Source organism: Medicago sativa, chromosome 8 (genome assembly GCF_051527215.1).
Source record: "Medicago sativa cultivar Bolivia chromosome 8, Bolivia_mono, whole genome shotgun sequence".
Lineage (NCBI taxonomy): Eukaryota > Viridiplantae > Streptophyta > Magnoliopsida > Fabales > Fabaceae > Medicago > Medicago sativa.
In genome coordinates this window covers 69,842,250-69,860,691 of record NC_140756.1, presented here as the reverse complement: position 1 = coordinate 69,860,691, position 18,442 = coordinate 69,842,250, and the positions used below count along the sequence as shown (strand labels likewise).

The 18,442-nt window shown below is 32.6% G+C and overlaps 2 protein-coding genes across 4 annotated transcripts; both read left to right on the top strand.

Moving 5' to 3' along the window:
• Positions 1-438: 438 nt before the first annotated feature.
• On the top strand, positions 439-8,774 carry LOC146901008 (uncharacterized). Of its 2 annotated transcripts, XM_085738096.1 has the most exons (12): positions 439-570; positions 2,075-2,173; positions 3,022-3,109; positions 3,373-3,474; positions 3,568-3,821; positions 3,889-4,065; positions 4,194-4,391; positions 5,159-5,485; positions 6,383-6,471; positions 7,612-7,710; positions 7,819-8,509; positions 8,578-8,774. In XM_085738096.1, the coding sequence occupies exons 4-10, from the start codon at positions 3,390-3,392 to the stop codon at positions 7,640-7,642; spliced, it is 1,161 nt and encodes a 386-aa protein (XP_085594222.1). In that variant the 5' UTR covers positions 439-570; positions 2,075-2,173; positions 3,022-3,109; positions 3,373-3,389; the 3' UTR covers positions 7,643-7,710; positions 7,819-8,509; positions 8,578-8,774. The 2 variants fall into 2 exon arrangements, with proteins under 2 accessions (XP_085594222.1, XP_085594221.1); XM_085738095.1 differs by having other exon boundaries at positions 3,373-3,821.
• A 5,103-nt stretch (positions 8,775-13,877) lies between these two features.
• LOC146901007 (uncharacterized) lies at positions 13,878-16,928 on the top strand. Of its 2 annotated transcripts, none has more exons than XM_085734383.1 (6): positions 13,878-14,046; positions 14,396-14,628; positions 14,709-14,967; positions 15,465-15,644; positions 15,814-15,969; positions 16,481-16,928. In XM_085734383.1, exons 1-6 carry the CDS (start codon positions 14,014-14,016, stop codon positions 16,649-16,651), a joined length of 1,032 nt encoding a protein of 343 aa, XP_085590509.1. In that variant the 5' UTR covers positions 13,878-14,013; the 3' UTR covers positions 16,652-16,928. The 2 variants fall into 2 exon arrangements, with proteins under 2 accessions (XP_085590509.1, XP_085590508.1); XM_085734382.1 differs by having other exon boundaries at positions 16,478-16,928.
• Positions 16,929-18,442: the final 1,514 nt, after the last annotated feature.

The following is an 18,442-nucleotide window of genomic DNA, read 5'->3' as shown; positions in this document are numbered from 1 at the left end:
AAGACAGAACATGCAATTTCCTGTCAACTTTTCATCTTTTAATGTTTTCACTTTTCAGATCAACTGATTAAAAACTTTAATTCATAATGATGTTGAAAATTGTATCTACCTTCTTTTTGAAAAGGTTAGAGTCGTGTTTGATCTTATACTTCAGGTTTCAAGAATGAGTTTTTAATCTCACCATCAATTCATCATGGTTTATCTTGCAGTGGTCTGAAAGGAGGCGGCTTGACTTAGCTGGATTTATGTCTTCTATGTTAAGAGCTCATTTAAATGCCTATGATCCGGTTTTTTCGATGGCTCTGAGATATTTGATATTATCCATCAACTTCATCTCATTTCGTTTTTATTAACTGGGAAAATAAAATTATACTGGAATTTATTTGTCAAATTTTACAATGTTTTTCTTTTGGACTTCCTGCCTTTTTTTATAGCATACACAGGGCATATTGTTTACGTCAAGGTGTTACATCACCCATATCCGATCTGACTGAAAGACTGCTCCTGGAGGAACGTGACCCACCTGCAACACCGCACGACATATTATATGAAGTACCGCCATTTGATGAGGTGAGATATCTATGTTGTATAATTCTTAAGTTTCACTACATATGGACAAAATGGTATTGATTTTCAGGGATAATATGAATTATATCTATGTTGTATGTTTCACCGTTTGAACAGTACCAGTAAATGAATTTTCAAGGTTAATATTGGACAGGATTTGGTTAGGATGCTCAACACATTTGGAAGGCCATGATCTTTTCCTCTGACGCTCTCTTCTCTGTTCTTTCTTACCCTGTTTTCTCTTGTTTTCCATTCCTGTGGTAAGTCTGTTAGGTGAGAGAGTTATTAGGTTAGTTAGGCTGACAGTTAGAAGAAACAAATAGTGCCTGTTGTGTTGCCTTTAAGTGAGTGGAGAGTGAAACTTGTATAGTCATTTGTGAGAGAAGGGGGGACTTACGGTAGGTTGGAAGGTTACTGACTCACCGAGATCTGCATTCTATTCATTAATCAGGTGAATTTTCACCAAATCTTCTAATAAAATATCAACTCCTGTCAACTGGTATTAGAGCCCTCTCGTCCATAGAGCATCACTTGCTGGGCATGAGAATGGACCCACAAGTTGAATTGGTGGAATAAGGCAGCAGAGCAATAGTAGTGGATGGATTTTGGTGTTAGGATACATAGGCTATAGCGCTAGAAATTTTGCGCTAGAGGAACAAAATTCTTCGGAACTTGATGCCCCATGACGATGGGACTTAAGAACATTGGTAAACATAGTTCTTTGGCAAATAATAAGTGTCTAGAAGGTAGGACAAGAAAACACGTTCCCAGATACCTATATATAAGGACATGAAAATACGTTCCCTTTTCCACACTCTCATAAACTGTTTTCAGCTTATTTTCATAATCTACTCGAAATAGCTTATTGATGAGGTTGTTTTCAGTTTATGGAGAGTTTATCCTTATTTGCTCTGTTATTGTCGTAGAAACAATTTATTCATAAGCTCTTATACAATAAACATTTGGCTAATTGAATAAGTGCTTATCCGATGCACCCCAAAGGCATTTGTGATTGAATCGGGAGACTTGGGACATGCATTACTTGATTTTTCCCTCTACCCTATCTGCCGCATGATCAGGTTGTAACAATGCAAACCCACAACGTGCTGATCATACACCGTTTAGAGACGCACATGCGTAACACTCACATGTTCCTGGTTGTTTGCTGCCGTTTTCTTTTCTTCTGTTCTACATCGTAGTTATGGGAGGGTATCTATCAGAAGTCGCTTGTAATTAATAGTGAATGTGAATGTCATCATTTTAACACTTATGAATACATTTCTATGTTGTTAATAATGATGCATCTGGCACGTATTTTTCATGCGACTTCAGGTATCTTTCAGAAGTCGCATGTAATTAATAGTGAATGTGAATGTCATCATTTTATGCAAACGCTTATGAATACATTTCCACGTTGTTATAATGATGCATCTGGCACCCATTTTTTCATGTGTTCATACATGTATCATTCTTAAGCTGAAGCTATATGTTCGACTCTGAAATACAGGTGGACATACAGGCTCTTGCACATGCTGTAGAGCTTACCAGACAAGGCGCAATAGATAGCTTGAGATTCGCCAAGGGTGATCTATTCCTGGCATTTCAGGTTACATATAATCTTAATAATTCATCTGTTTTTGGCTCCATTTTAAATAATACCCTTTAACTGTTTCTTTTACTTCTGAGTTACTTCTAGTTTTTTGTTTGTTTAATATATAATTTGGCAAATTGTAGAAGGCTTTTCTTTTTGTTTTGATAAAAAAACTAAAATCTAAAGTGTCAGTTTCTAGCACTGCATCTTCTGATTCTGCTTTATATTCAAATCCTCCTAGACAATCCATTTTACTATTGTTGACTTTCTATCGTCGCTGATTCTAGAAAATTTAGATTAAAAAAAATTAATTTTATCCATGTTTTAATTGGATCTAAGGATCAATATTCCGAGCTACTCCCTCGGAATGAAATGTAAGAAAAACGAACTCATTTTCTGGAATGAAATATATTTCAAATCTTAACAACTTCTCTCCTATTTAATGACAGTTTCTGTATCTCTAAAATACTTCTCATTTAATTTGACTTTTATACTAACAATGACCAAGATCCATTAGTCATTGAGGACATTTAGGCAATAGACTTAAATTTTTATTAAGATTGTATATTAATGTGATCAACAATCTTTCTTAATATGTGGAATTTGATCAATTTTTTGCTTATAATTCATTCCACGAAACAATATTCCCCTTAATTTGTTTTTCCATTTTCAATCCTAAGAAATAATTTCCTCAACGTGTCAGCGGTAAGGGATAAGGAATTCAAACATAAAGGGATGATAAAGAAAAACAGGTGTTTGTTAGTGCAAGATATGACTGAGTGATTTTTGGCTGATTGGTGATTTTGTTGATATTTATTTATATATTCCTTCACATATTCATTATTGTGTCCTTTTTGTTCCAGGATGAATTGTGTCGGGTGAGATTGGATGTCCCATTCCTTGATCAACTTGTTCGTGAGTATTGTGTGTACAGAGGAATTGTTAACTCTGGTATATAATCTCTGTTGAACTCAGTTCTACTTTTGTTAGTGAGATATGTGTAGTAATAATTCCATGCTTCTAGCTTCCAGTAATTCATATTTTTTTGTTGAATTTTCCAATCATTAATCTTGCATTGGATGTCATGTCTTACTCAAATTTTGAATTAATGTTGAGTTGGTCATTTCTGGTGTTTTTACAGTAGTGTAATACTTCAATTAAATATTTTTTCATTTCTTAATTGGATTACATCTTCTCAATTTATGTGAACTTAGCATCTGGGAAGCAGCATATGCCAGAACCTGTAAAATCCAACCAACAAGACCCTGGCTGTTGCTCGTCAAGGGATTGTTCTCTCGAGCTAGATTGTAATGCCGGTAAGCAATCTGATGGTGAAACTTCCGTTACCAATGCTCAGATGGATGGTTCTCCTGAAAATAACGCTGATGTGACGAGCATGCAAGGAATAGATTTTGAAGTACGATGTTCTTCTGAGCTTGCAAGTATTCATGAAGACTGTAGCACCAGTGGATCACCGCACCTTGAAGATCCAAGTATTTTGCATCGAAGTAGATTGCCTGGAAGTGGAGAAAGGGCAACGCGTAAACGATGGAGAGGACGATATGAAGACGATAGTTACATGGCTAATGCTTCTTTGGAGGAGCACAACAAGCAAGAACGGAGCATTAGTACCACTGTTTCTACTTTAACAAAAGAAAAACAGGTACCTGTTTGATAATTTTGATGTTTTTCTTTCGAGGAGATCAATCATGACAGAATATTGTTTGCAGGGCTCTGAAAAGCTTTCTGTACTTGATGTCAGTAATGTGGAGGATAAATACGAGATTCTGTTGGGTATGAAGGAGTTAGCTAGCAAAGGAATGGCTGCTGAAGCAGTTGAAGAAGTCAATACTATTGATCCTAACTTCTTCGGCCAGAATTCTGTTTTGCTCTTCCAACTCAAGCAGGTGAGTGGCTTCTATTTGCTGTCAATAGCGTTTTCTTTATTAATTTTATAGGAGAGGGCTTGGGGATGTTGCAGGCTCTGCATAACATAATCATTAATGTTATTTCGATGTGGGATTTCTGGCTGTAGGTTGAATTCCTGAAGTTGGTCAGTTCTGGTGATTATAATGCTGCTTTAAAGGTTGCTTGCTCTCATTTGGGTCCTTTAGCTTCTAGTGATCCTGCTTTATTAAAGCCGTTGAAGGAAACTCTTGTAGCTTTACTACGACCAAATGAAGATGCTCTCGGAAATGCATTACCTCTACATGCTCTTGCTGCTTCTCCCCAGGTATTGTGTTTTGCTAATCAAGCAAGGCAACTATTACCATTGTAATACATCTCTCTGTTTCATGTTGATAGGGTTTCTCTTTCATGGTGTTTTCCTAAGGAAAATTTATGATAGAATTGTAGACAAGTCTGGTTTTTCATTCCAACATTATATTTGAGGAGTACTGTGTTAGACTCCTCATTACGGATTACTATAGGAGGAGAGACCGAGAAGGCCAAAACTGACTTTGTTCAGTTTTGTGGCGGTTATGTTTTTTTTATTACTAAAGTATGTTTGTCAATTGTGTGGTTCTTAGTAAGAATGAATAAATAGGTTAAGGGCAAGGCATAATTGGTTATCAAGGAGTTATTGAGTGGTTACTTGGGTGGGAGAGAACCAAACTATCTAAACTTTGTAGAAAACGTAACTTGCAATTCCTGTTTACTGTTTAACATTTTAATTCTGCAGCAGTGTGTATGTACGTATTTCATCTCTGATTTAGAGCAATTATCCAGGGATTTATAAATAAAAGTCATTAGTTTTTCAATATAATTATTTGGAGCTGTTAATGGGCTGATTCGACAAACATGACGAAATGTAGGGCCTGTGTCTTAAAGTTTTGTTTTCTATTGTTCATGCGGTGTTCTGTACCTGAAAGCTTTCCCGTCAAGGACTTTATTCTATTGTTTTCTAGATACTAATATTTCAATACAATATGAATGTTATTTAAAAGTATAAATCCTCCTTTAAAAAAATATATATTTAAATCGTTATTTCATTTTAAATAGGTTGCTGTTGGCTGGACGCTTGGTATTGAAGAACCTCAACTCGTGAAAATAATGCGAGCTACACTTTATAGTCATAATGAGTGGTTTAAACTTCAAATGTGCAAAGATCGTTTTGATGGTCTTATGAAGATCGATTCATTGAAGGAAGCTAGTACTCCCTTCCGTGCCCCAGTATATACCTCCAAGTCATATGGTGATAGCTGCACAAATGGATCTTCTCAGGTTACAGTATCTTCAGGCACCAAAATGTCAGAGGATGGTAGCAGTCCAACCCAAGAATCTTCCAGGGATGTCATCTGTGATGAAAATGCAATACTCAAAGTAATGGTAGGTTATGGATTCTTGCTGTTAACTGTTTCCTTTTTTCCTTGCTGGTTTCGATATCTCCCTATCATATGTTCTAGATTTTACTTGCATTGTTTCTGTTTGTAAATCTGATATTGAGGAGGCAATACATTTACGTGAAAATAGTTTGGAAACAATGAAGGCTCTAATATACATTGATTCTGCCTTTTTCTCAATGGGGTTTACATTGATTTTATTTATTTACTTCTGTTGGTCTTCTGTCTCATTTAATTTCTGTTTGTTTAATCCCATTCAAAGCTACACTATCGACTACCATTTCTTATTTAATCAGGTGAAAAAAACATACCTAAGCAGTTTCAAGAACTCTATATTGCATGCGAACCCCCCTCCCCCCAATGTCGTGTATTTATAAAACTTAAACCCTTTATTGCAAGTTAACTTGAGAGGCTACTCTGTTGAGTTTTGACATTTAATTATTTTCCCCTGGTTGTGTAACTATGACATAGTGATTGCTCTGTTGTTTTTCTTTCTTCGGGATAAGCAAGTGATTTCTCATATGGTTAAACCAAAGTAACATCACTGTTTTAGTTTCATTACTTTCTTTTATAGGCAAAACATCATTAGTGATTTGATAGGGGAGGAGGAATTTTTTAGGAGTAGGGATCAAATCATGAACCTCCTTAATATTCCTTCATCTTCTCAATCCATACCATAGCTTTTGAAAGCTATACCTTTGGGACTAATTTCATTAGATATGCTGATATTCTAATTTAAGCAGTGTTTTGGCTTTAAAGTCCATTCACCTTCCCCATTTATTCTTTTGATCGGTATTGATCTGCTGTCTTTCTTTTCACTGGCAGTAGACTTCGGTTCAATCAAATAATATTTGCTTACAGGGTTTCTTTTCATGTTATGCAGGAGTTTTTGGCTTTGCCTAGGGCTGATGCTATCCATCTGCTTGCCCAATACAATGGAAACATGGAGACCGTAATTCAGCAGATATTTGCGTAAGATGGAGCACAAGTTTATAAAATTTGCAGACAAGTTTAATCATTTTTTCAATATTATATTTATTCAAATTTGTGAAATTTTTTATAGCACGTGTAAATGTAGCTGCAAAAGAGGAAGTCGTTGTGTAACGTTTGAAAGCTGAATTTGACACAAACTTATTCTCTGTACAGAATCTTTTGATTTATATTCTCAGTTTTAGTATGAGAAAGTTGTAAGTATTACAATAATAATCGGTGTGTTCAAATGTTTCGTAAGAAGATCAACGATACCTGGATATGATTTTCAACAGAGGTACTCAATAGGGATTCGAGTATAATTCTGTTTTTGTGCTTGCATTGTCCATGCCCTAACAAATCTAGATTTACTTTAGTTCATGGAAGAAAAAAAAAGTGTCAATTGTAAGTGTTTCCTTTGGTGGCTAATAAGCACGTGCATATGTTATGTTGATAAACTGTTTTCAGCTTATTTTCATAATCTACTCCAAATAGCTTATTGATGAGGTTATTTTCAGTTTATGGAGAGTTTATGCTTATTTGCCCTGCTATTGTCGTAGAAATAATTTATTCATAAGCTCTTATACAATAAACATTTATCTAATTGAATAAGTGCTCATCCGATGCACCCCAAGGCATTTGTGATTGAATTGGGAGACTTGGGACAGGCATTACTTGATTTTTCCCTCTACCCTATCTGCCGCATGATTAGGTTGTAACAATGCAAACTCACAATGTGCTGATCATACACCTTTTAGAGACGTACATGTGTTACACTCGCATGTTCCTGGTTGTTTGCTGCTGTTTTATTTTCCTCTGTTCTACATCGTAGTTATGCGAGGGTATCTATTAGAAGACGCATGTAATTAATAGTGAATGTGAATGTCATCATTTTATGAAAACACTTATGAATACATTTCCACGATGTTATAATGATGCATCTGGCACCTATTTTTCATGCGACTTTGGGTATTTATCAGAAGTCGCATGTAATTAATAGTCAATGTGAATGTCATCATTTTATGAAAACACTTATGAATATATTTCCACGTTGTTATAATGAGGCATCTGGCACCTATTTTTCATGTGTTCATACATGTATCATTCTTAAGTTGAAGCTATATGTTCGACTCTGAAATACAGGTGGACATACAGGCTCTTGCACATGCTGTAGAGCTTACCAGATGAGGGGCTATAGATAGCTTGAGATTCGCCAAGGGCGATCTATTCCTGGCATTTCAGGTTACATATAATCTTCATAATTCATCTGTTGTTAAGCTGAATTTTGGGGAGCTTTACTTGCAGCATGCCAATAGCACCAAAATGTTAATGTTGGTAAGGTGGCTGCAGAAAAATTGAAAGATTTGGAACCTCAAGAAGCAAGTCATTACGTGACACTGTCAAACCTGTATTCAAGAGCAGGAACATGGAATAATGCTGCAAGAATAAGGACGATGATGGAAGGCTGAGTATTGTTGAAGCCATCGGGGCACAGTTGGGTTGGTACTGGAAGTTACCTAGAGACAAAGACAGCATAGTAAAGTCAATATTTTGATCATACTTCCAAAGTTCAATGCATTAACTTGCATTGTCAATTTTGCATCAAGATTTAGATGCTGCAATTATTCTTGAATTGCCTTGGGGTGCAATGGGACAATGTTCAGTATTTGCAGAATAAGATTTTAAGACAACAATGAAAAAATACAAGTGACAGATAAGTGTTGTGTCCAGAACATTGTTGAGCCAAATACAGTTACAACGACAGCAGTGGATACAATGAGATGGTAACAAAGATCTGGCTGATATTGACTAAATGGTCCTTAATGGCTCCTTTGTAGCTGCCTTACTAAGTGTTACCTTGCAGCTGTTGTGTTTGACATTAAAATAACATTAATTTGTTATTATTGTATTGAACTCCAGTCTTAATGAAAAAAGGGAATTCATGGAGAAAAAAGAATGGAAAAAGGAGATTTCCTGAATTTGCAAGTATTAATGAAAAGCTTCCTGTACCGCTGTTTCAACTTTATCAAAGGAAAAATAGGTATATGTTTGATGATATTGATATTGTTCTGTCTAAGAGATAAATTTTGACAGAATATGGTTTTGCAGGGCTCTGAAAGTTTTCTGTACTTGATGTTAGTAAAGGAATGGTTGCGGCTCTTACAATTCAAGCAGGAAAGTGGCTTCTATATTGCTATTGTTATCCTTTTATTAATTTCTAGGAGAGGGGTTGTGAGTATTGCTAGACACTGTATAATTGCATCAAGAATGTTATTTTAATAAAATTTATATGTGGTTTCTGACTATAGATTGAATTCCTAAGTTCGTCAATTCTTGTGATTTTAACGCTGCTTCAAAGGTTGATTGATCTCATTTGTGTTTTAGCTGCTCATGTCATGATCATGCTACATTAAACCGTTTATATGAATCTCTGTTAGTTTTACTACAACCTAATTAAGATGCTCTTAAAAATGCATTGCCTCTACATGCTCCAGCTGCTTCTCTCCAGGTTTTGTGTTTTGCTAATCAAATAACTCCATTTTTGCCTTTGTAATGCATCTCTATATTTTCATGTTGATAGGATTTTCTCACTCATGGTGCTTTTCATGAAATGTCAAGGTAAAATTGCAGGCAAGTCTGATTCTTCATTCTAACTTTTGGAAATAGATTAACTTTTGGAAGTAGAGTAGATTTATGCACCTTAGGATATAGTTTTAGCACTAATTATTCCTCTATTAGATTAAATTATATATAATTTATTAGACTTGAGAACTTTTGATGTTAATAAACATCACATTCTGTTGGGAACTTGGGTCAGTGTTGTCAAATTGCTGCTCTGGCGTTATGGCACGGTGGTTCTGTGCCGGCCACCATAGACCGCAACAACATATTTATATGGATGAAGTTTGACTTGCCACCCTATTCTCCCATTGATGATGCTAGCTGGCCGAGTTCTTATATTTGGGTGTAAAATAACATGATATTGTATCAGCTAATTTATGCCAAGTAATTACTCTAAGTGAAGCGTAACTAATAATATGTTCTGGTATGCATCTTGGTCTGCTCTAGGGAAATTATGCAAATTGGAATTGTATTTGTTACTGATTTACAACTAAAGCACTTTTCAAAATGGTAATTGCAGCTTTGATTGTTTGATAACAGTTTTACCTGAGATATCAAAATTTGCCTTCAAAAAATCCTTTAGCATTTAAACCAATCTGTCATTGTTTAGTTTGTTTGGAATGACTTGGTTGATGGCAGTTATTTAGAGCATGGCACAAGTGGGTGGTGGAACAAAGAGAGGGAAGGAAGTCTTATTTTTGTTGGAATTGAATTTTTTTAAATAGGTGAGGGAGACCATTATTATATACCACATAAGTAATATGTTTCATCTAAGTTATTTGGCTCAACATAAAAACATGGATTGAATTGAGAAACTTATAAAAACATGGATTGAATTGAGAAACTTTTAACAAAAGAGAGACTAGTTTGAAATATTAAGAGAGTCAGAGACTAGTTTGAGAATAGAGTCAGAGACTAGTTTGAGAATTACTTATAAAGACAAGATCAATTTGGTGGTTTACTCTTAACCTTTTATACTTGATGTTGATGACAGTTTAGTAGTATGCAAAATCTAGGCAGGGTGGGTTTTGGGGGATTATATTTTTTAGTTCAATTTAATTGCATTAACCTTTTCTCAAAAGGGTCCTATCATATGTCCAGCATTTAGAAATATTTTGCTGCAAAATAATCATAGAAAGAAAAAAAATTCCAACGTATCAAAACTCCCCTCATTCATTGTTACCTCTCATTTTCCCTCTTAAAACTAGTTGCGTTCATCATTAATCACCAAATAGGAAAAATAGTATTTCAAAAAATAAAATAAAATTGTTGAGCACAACATTAGGTAAGCATTTTAAAGTTTTAATTAATTTAGATTAGATTAGATTTTGACTTGTCACTTGTGCGATGTACTGATAACGAATCCGTTTTTTTTTTTTTTTATAATATTAAAAATAATAATAAATGTTTTTGAGTGGGCAAAAAGAAAATCACTTAAATAATAAATACGATTAGGAAAACTATTCCCTTCATTCTTTTTAAGCGTCGTTTTAGAATAGTATTATCTACTTAAAGAAGTTGATTTTTGGCGATTTTTTAAATTATTAATCCATTAAAAAATTCCTACCGAATTTAGTTTTATGAAATTTAAATTATTGCACATAAAAATTCAAACTTTGTTTAAAAAAATATTTTTAGTTTTATCCAAAATGAGCAAGTAGAGTAGTTGGGAAAGAATGAATTATACTGTTAAGTAAAAAAAAATTCAAACAACACTTAAAAAAAATGGATGAAGCAGTACTTACATGTGGGAGTCTATTTAGTTTTATTTTGAGAGAGTCTGTTTATTTTTATGAGCAAGGAGGGAGTCTATTTTATGTTTAAAAAATGATTTCTACGGTACATGTATTAATTAAACGTGTATATAGATATAATTGATTTTCAAATTAATATCTAAATGATTTATTCTTTAATAAAGGTTATTTAAAATTATTTAAGAATTATAATAAAAAAATTTCCCTAAAAAAAATAATAACACAATATTATTTATAATGTTTGTCTGCAAAATAAAATTTATCTGTTTTTTTAATTTTTTTTTTGTGGTGACCGAGGTTTGAACCTCAAACCTTGCATATATTATGCATATCAACTAAGGTAAGCTCACGATAACTTTTTTTTTTTTATTTTCTATTGCTAATAGTAATGATTAGTGAATGACGTTTAAGGAAAAAAATTAGCATAATGCATAAAAAACCACAAAATGATACTCCCTCTATTTCAAAATGAGTGTCGCTTTAGCCAAAAAAATTTGTTTCAAAATGAATGTCACTTTCGGTTAATTGTACCATTCAATTAATACTATGTTACACTACTTCCAAAGTATTATTTTTTTTTAATGAAAAACAAACCAATAGTTGATTAGAATAATTTGGTAAAATTGCTATGACATATGACTACTTTATTCTATTCCTTAATCTGTGTGCAATTAGCTAAAGCGTCACTCATTTTAAAACGGAAGGAGTATTTTCTTTTTACGAAATGATTCTTTTTAAAGTACAAATGTTTACAAATAAACTCTTTAATTCATCCATACAAATAATTATTAATTTATTTAATTAAGAAAACAACTAATATTTTAATTTGTCAATACAAACTTCCTATAAAATACTAATATTATATTGCAGAAGAACTTTTTCAAATATCAAATCAAACAAAAGTTATCAATTAAAAAAAAATTAGGGTCTTGCAAATATAAACGAGTGCCTCAAGAGTCAAGACACTTTTTAAAGATTTCAAATAAAAAATTATTATTTAAAATTATTAAATACTTTAATTTTCAATATATTTTAATGAAAATTATCATCTGTGATCTAACAAGTATTTCAGATACTGATTAACATTTCTAAAAAAATAAATTAAAGTTAAGATCAAAACAAAAGTTGACTAAGAAAAACATAAAACAAAAGTCAAAGCAAAAGACTTAATCCACAAGTTGATGGATTTTTTTATCTCTTGGCGTCCGACGAGCGTGAACTTCTCTCCTTTGAGCAATGAGAGCGGGACTGCCTACCGTTTAAGTTACGTTACAACATCATCATGACCTCCCATAATTACAAATTCAACATATCTTCATTTTTTGAAAGGAATTTTACATTATTAGGAGTATTTTTTTTGGTTACAGGAATTTTACATTATTACTACATTGCAACCTTCACATTATTTGTTTTTCCAAAAATAGGATCATTGACTGTGAGTTTAATAGCCAGGGGTAAATTAATAACTATGAAGTAGATGATCCAAATCAAATCAATTAAATTGATATGTTTTTTTTCTTGTCCATATTCATATCTAAACCGAACCAAATCAATCAAACTTGATTTTTTTTTTGACAAATCAAACTTGATTTTTGTTAATTTAGATGTATATTTTACTTAATTGAAAACCGATCACTTGAAATATAAAACAATTGTATTTCTTTTTAAAATATGTATTTAAATTTATTTTTTGTTTCAAGTACTATGTACTTTTTATACTATTAAAACAGATATACATAAGTTTAAAATAGTGTGAAATAGTCCTCGTGAGCTTAGCTCAATTGGTTTAGACAATGCATAAAATATACAAGGTCCGGGGTTCAAATCCCGGCCACCACAAAAAAAAATAGTTTCTTAATTGTTTAATGTTTTTTAAGATATTTAATGTTTTTTAAGATATCAAAGCGATTGAACCAAACTAAATCAACTTGTTCTTCATCGATTTGATTTAGCTTTGACATCGTAAAATACATATTGATTTAGTTTGGTTCAATCGTTTTCATGATACTTTTTGTTAAATGAGTCAGAATTCATGTACAAGGAATCTAAATATCTATAACATGTGTCACACTACTCTCTCAAAAAAATGTTTAATGTTTTTTAAGATATCAAAGCGATTGAACCAAACTAAATCAACTTGTTCTTCATCGATTTGATTTAGCTTTGACATCGTAAAATACATATTGATTTAGTTTGGTTCAATCGTTTTCATGATACTTTTTGTTAAATGAGTCAGAATTCATGTACAAGGAATCTAAATATCTATAACATGTGTCACACTACTCTCTCAAAAAAAAATGTGTCACACAATTGGTTGGAAATTACTCCCTCCGTCCCGGAATAACTGACCCATTTTTTCTAAAAAAAAGTGTCCCAAAATAACTGATCCATTTCAATTTTCAATACAACTTTCATCATTCCCAATACAATATAACACTAAATAATATTACTTTTATCATTCCTAATACAATATATTTCACTTTCCCCTTTATTTATACATTTTTCTTAATATGGTGAAAAACAAAATTGTGTCAATTAAATTGGGACGGAGGTAGTATCAATTTATTATTCATTAACTTTGCATTCCGTTTATCATTAAATTATTAAAACTTTAATCATCATATACCAAAGCAACCTTTTCCTTTTCTTATATAAAAAAAAACTACTCCCTCCGTTTCAAAATGAGTGTCGCTTTAGCAAAAAAAAATTGTTTCAAAATGAGTGTCGCTTTCAGTTTCCAATGCAATAATAACTTTTTCTTTTCAATTGTACCCTCCAATTAATACTCTGCACACTACTTCCAAAGTATTACTTTTAAAACTAACCAATAGTTAATAAGGATAATTTGGTAAAATAACCATTCTCTTTCTCTTAATCATTGCATTTCTTAATATGTGTGTAAACATTTAAAACGACACTCATTTTGAAACGGAGGGAGTACTAAATTGACCTCACTCATCTAGGATTTATTCAAAATCAAAACAATTTTTGTAAATTAGATTATAAAAATCAAAAAAATTGTTTCTAGTTTCTACTACTTTCTTTCTGTTCAACAAGTGGAACCAAGAGAAGCAGAGAACCGTACTTTTCTTCTGTTTGGCTTCTTCAAAACTCAAACAAGATCCAAACCTCATTCACTTCACTCTCTTTGTTTTTGTCAAAAACAACAATGGTAGTACAAGACATGTTTTACTTCAACAAGGTAGTAACATAGTACTTACTCCTTTGTTTTTGTTTTGTTTTTGTGTGTGTGTGTGTGGTCCTTTATTACTCACTTCATCAAAATCTTTGTCCTTTATTCCATCTCAATAAAAATGTGTTTTTTTTACATTCTGTTTATGTTTTTGTTCCATTTTGAAATGTTTCAAACACAGTGAAAGAAAAGAAAAAAAAGATGATTTTTTTTTAGCTACCCCTGCATGTTTCGATCTGGGTCATTATTGTTCATTTATGTAACATTTCTTTTAATGGGTATGTTTAATTTTTCATAAAGTTTCTATCTTTAAGCATTTTTGAACACCAAATTTATGATCTATGTACTTGGGTTGTAGGACATTCTTGCTATAAAGGCTCAGAAGAAATCACCAATGTTGTTAAGGATGTCATTGTTGATGTTTTCAATGGTGTGTGGTGTTTTCATATGTTATGTTTGTTTGAAACAAACTAGCATACATGCTAGAACTATACTTCTTGAGCTTCAACAGATTGAGATGCCTTCTAGAACTAGATTCAACCTTATAGATATTCCTTACCTACATTTCCCAAATCCTGTTTCTTTTAACAGGTAATTTGAAGTTTCAATGAATCATTGTATTTTTTTAGCTTTGATTTGGACATTGTTAATGTTTTTGTTTTTGTTGTTAGGAGTGAGTGTGCTCGAAATCCAGTTCGATTGTTTGCTATATTGACAAATCAAAGATCAGGAAGTGGTTGGTTTGAGACTCTTTTGAATAGTCATATGAATGTAAGCTCACATGGGGAGATATTTTCAGTTCCGGAAAGACGGGTAAATGTATCTACAATTGTAAAGACTTTAGATAAAATTTACAATTTGGATTGGTTCAATAGTGCTTCCAAGAATGAGTGTTCTGCTGCTATTGGCTTGAAGTGGATGCTTAATCAGGTAAAAGTTCTAACTTTAGTATTCTGTAAATTTTAATTCAGAATGGGAGTGTTACACCAACATGAACATAATAGGTATAAAATTGCATTGATTTGGAAACTAATGGAATGACAATACAACAACCAAACAACATCAAAATGGAATGATAATGTAGATAGTAATAAGGGTAGGACAAAAATCAAACATTAGTGACACTAAAAGGGATAAAAAAGTATAGTTATGTTGATTCCATCCAAGTAGCTATTTTGGTTATTAGTGCATGAGAGGTCAATTGTCAATTGTCTTCGAATTCAATATTTGGTAATGCAATGTTTTCATGCAACATGATAAGACATACTTGCTTTGCAGTTTTCTGTTATGAACCGTCCTGTGGGATATGATAGTGACTAAAGTCTTATGGTTCCCGAAATGCGTAGATACTTATCGTTTTGTTGCATAGTTTATTAGGGTTAGTATTTAGTAATAAAAGAATTAAGACATTTTCTAGTTTCACTCAGGGATTAATGGAGCACCCTAAGGAAATAGTCGACTACTTCAACTACAGAGGGGTCTCTGTCATATTTCTTTTCCGGAGAAATTTGTTACGCCGAGCGGTATCGACGCTTGCCAATTCCTATGATCGCTACGCTAAGCTATTGAACGGCACTCACAAGTCTCACGTTCATTCTACAGAAGAGGTCTCTTTTCCTATCATGCTCTCCTTTAGTTTCTTTTCTTTTATACCACCAGAGTCTAGCGCAAGTGGTGGGTGCGCAGTGTGTGTGTGTTGTAAACCACGGAATACCGAATTTGATTACTAATAATTAATTAAAATAAAATTGAAACTTAAACTTCGCTTTCTTTCAGGCTGATACTCTTTCGAGGTACAAGCCTACAATAAATTCTACGTCGTTGCTGGCAGACCTGAAAGATATGGAGAGAAGAGCTGCAGCAGCATTAGAATACTTCAACACCACGCGGCATATGATCTTGTACTATGAGGATCTTATCAGAAATCGAACTGTAAGAGCCTCGTCGTAAATTCCTTCATCTTTTACTAAACGTTGCAATTAATTACCTTTTAGGATGCATAATACGTCCACAAGCTTCATTTGACTAGTAACTTCTGTATGACTTGGGCCCTATTTGGATAAGCAGCTAAATTAAGAGTTTATAGTATACATGCTTATCATACAAATCCTTCTATACAAGCTATTTCTATGACAAAAGATAAAACAAAGGGAAAATTGTTTTCATATAAACTATAACCTGTTTTCATAAGTTATACCGCAGAGTTTATGGAAATTAACCGAAAACAACTTATATGACATGTCATAAGTTGTTTCCATAACCTCCAAAACAGTCTCTCTCAAGTCACACATGCTTATGCTAGTAGATAAACTCAAGTAAACAAATCAAAACATTAACCAAGGCCAAACACTCTCAATTGGTATTGCACAATAATGCTAATATTTACCAATACATTGAAAGTTAACAAAATATGTGGTTTCACTGTTTCTGTTTATTGTAGAAGCTAAAAGAGGTGCAAGAGTTTTTAGGATTGCCGGTAATGGAATTAACAAGCCGTCAGGTTAAGATACATAAGGGACCATTGTCAGAACATATTAAAAACTGGGATGAAGTTGCCAACACGCTCAAAGGAACTTCTTACGAGAGTTTTCTGCAAGCTGATTATTCATCATAACATAACCTCGTCTAATTCTCTCATGAAAGGTGTAAATATCAACAACACTGATTTTGTACGACCGAAAGAGTTTAAAGTTTTGGTCACTGCAGGAACCTTTCTTCTTGTTCTAATGTTTCTTTCCACTTCTAATCAACTTTCTATTGATTAGATGAATAATTTTTGTTGGTTTGTACTAAGTCTTTAGTTTTTGGTTTTTTTTTTGTGCATTCATGAATGACCTTTGTATATTTCAGCTAATTTATTAATTAGTAAAGATGAGCATTGGTTAATTTAATTCAAAGACCTTCTATGTACTTTGTTATTTTTTCCTCCTTTCTTTTATCATTTATGTAATTCAACTTCATATGATTTGGAAGCCAAGCTATTGTTTCTAAGAGACATAGCAACAAAATAGTCATTTTTCTGTATGCATATTCTTTCATTGTTTTTAATAGAATTTGTTTTTCACATTATTGGATGACTATGTAAACTAAATTGTTGTTTTTATTGTTTTGCATAAATATTAATTAATACTGTAGTGGTGAGCTGTGTGAGACATGTTACTACTTTGGTTTAGCTTGTAAGACTTGAATGACTTTGGTTCAGATTGTATTTATTTTGGATAAAATCTTGCAAAGACTAATGTTCTTTGGTGCTGCAATGTGGAGGAACTTCTATCCTATGTAACACCGACCTTTCAGATTGAAGGTGTGTTCGGTGTCTGAAACGTGTCTGTTCGTCACCGACATATGTAATTACATTCAACTATACAATATTGTTTTCTCATGTCTTTATCCGTGTCGTCATATCAGTGTCGTGTCTGATGTTTGTGTCAATATTTTGTCGTCTTTATCTATACTTTTATTATGTGTTTTTTTATTAAAGATGAAATTGTACTTTTTTTTTTGTACTTTTAGATTTGAAAAGGGATCAAGTTATGTTATGTGTGTATCATATGATTCCTGTGATTACCACCATCAACGCCAGCTGCTTCATGGTTGTAGGTAAACGTGATTATTTAGCTTTTGCTTTTGCAAGTACCAACCAACAACTAAAAGAAACAAGTAAAGGGAAAAAGCATTTAAAAGTGTAACTTAAAAACCCTAGAATATAAGGCGCTGACTCTGAGTAAACTGAAAAGTATCAACATAACACAACCATTGGGGGAGGGAAAGGTGTAAATTTCTGGTACAAATTTCAAGTTTTTTTTTTTTTTTTTTTTTTTACAAAAAAGTTACAAGGTTTATACGTATTTTTTATGGGAAACTAGTGCCCGTCTTTCCGCTCTTTTTATTGCGCTAATGTTTGAAAATTGTGAACGGTATTTTTTTTATGAAATTTTGGTTTTGATTAAAAATAAAAATACAAATGTGTGTTGCTTTTTTTAGTGACGCAAACAATAATCTTTATTATAGAAAAAATTGTTTAAGAGTATAATTGGAATAATGAAAAAGTAAGTATAAATATAATCATCTAATTTGTTATACTTTTTAAATAATAAAGGAAAAAAAACAGAAAAACATATATTCATATCGTGTTTGTTACATTTGTTTTAATATTTAAATTTATTCTTATCTATTTGTTACATGCGTTACTTGTATTTAAAATTAAGGGTATTTTTGGAAAGAAAATTCCAACCCAAAAATATGCTGAAAGGGGTAGTTTCCTTTATATATACTGTAGTATAGATGTTAACTTGTGCCCTTGGGGCATAAGTTAAGAAGTTAAATATAGAAATTTTTTGTTGGAAATTGTGCATTTAATGCCTTAAAAGTTTCAAAAGTTATGTTTTTAATATAAAACTTATTT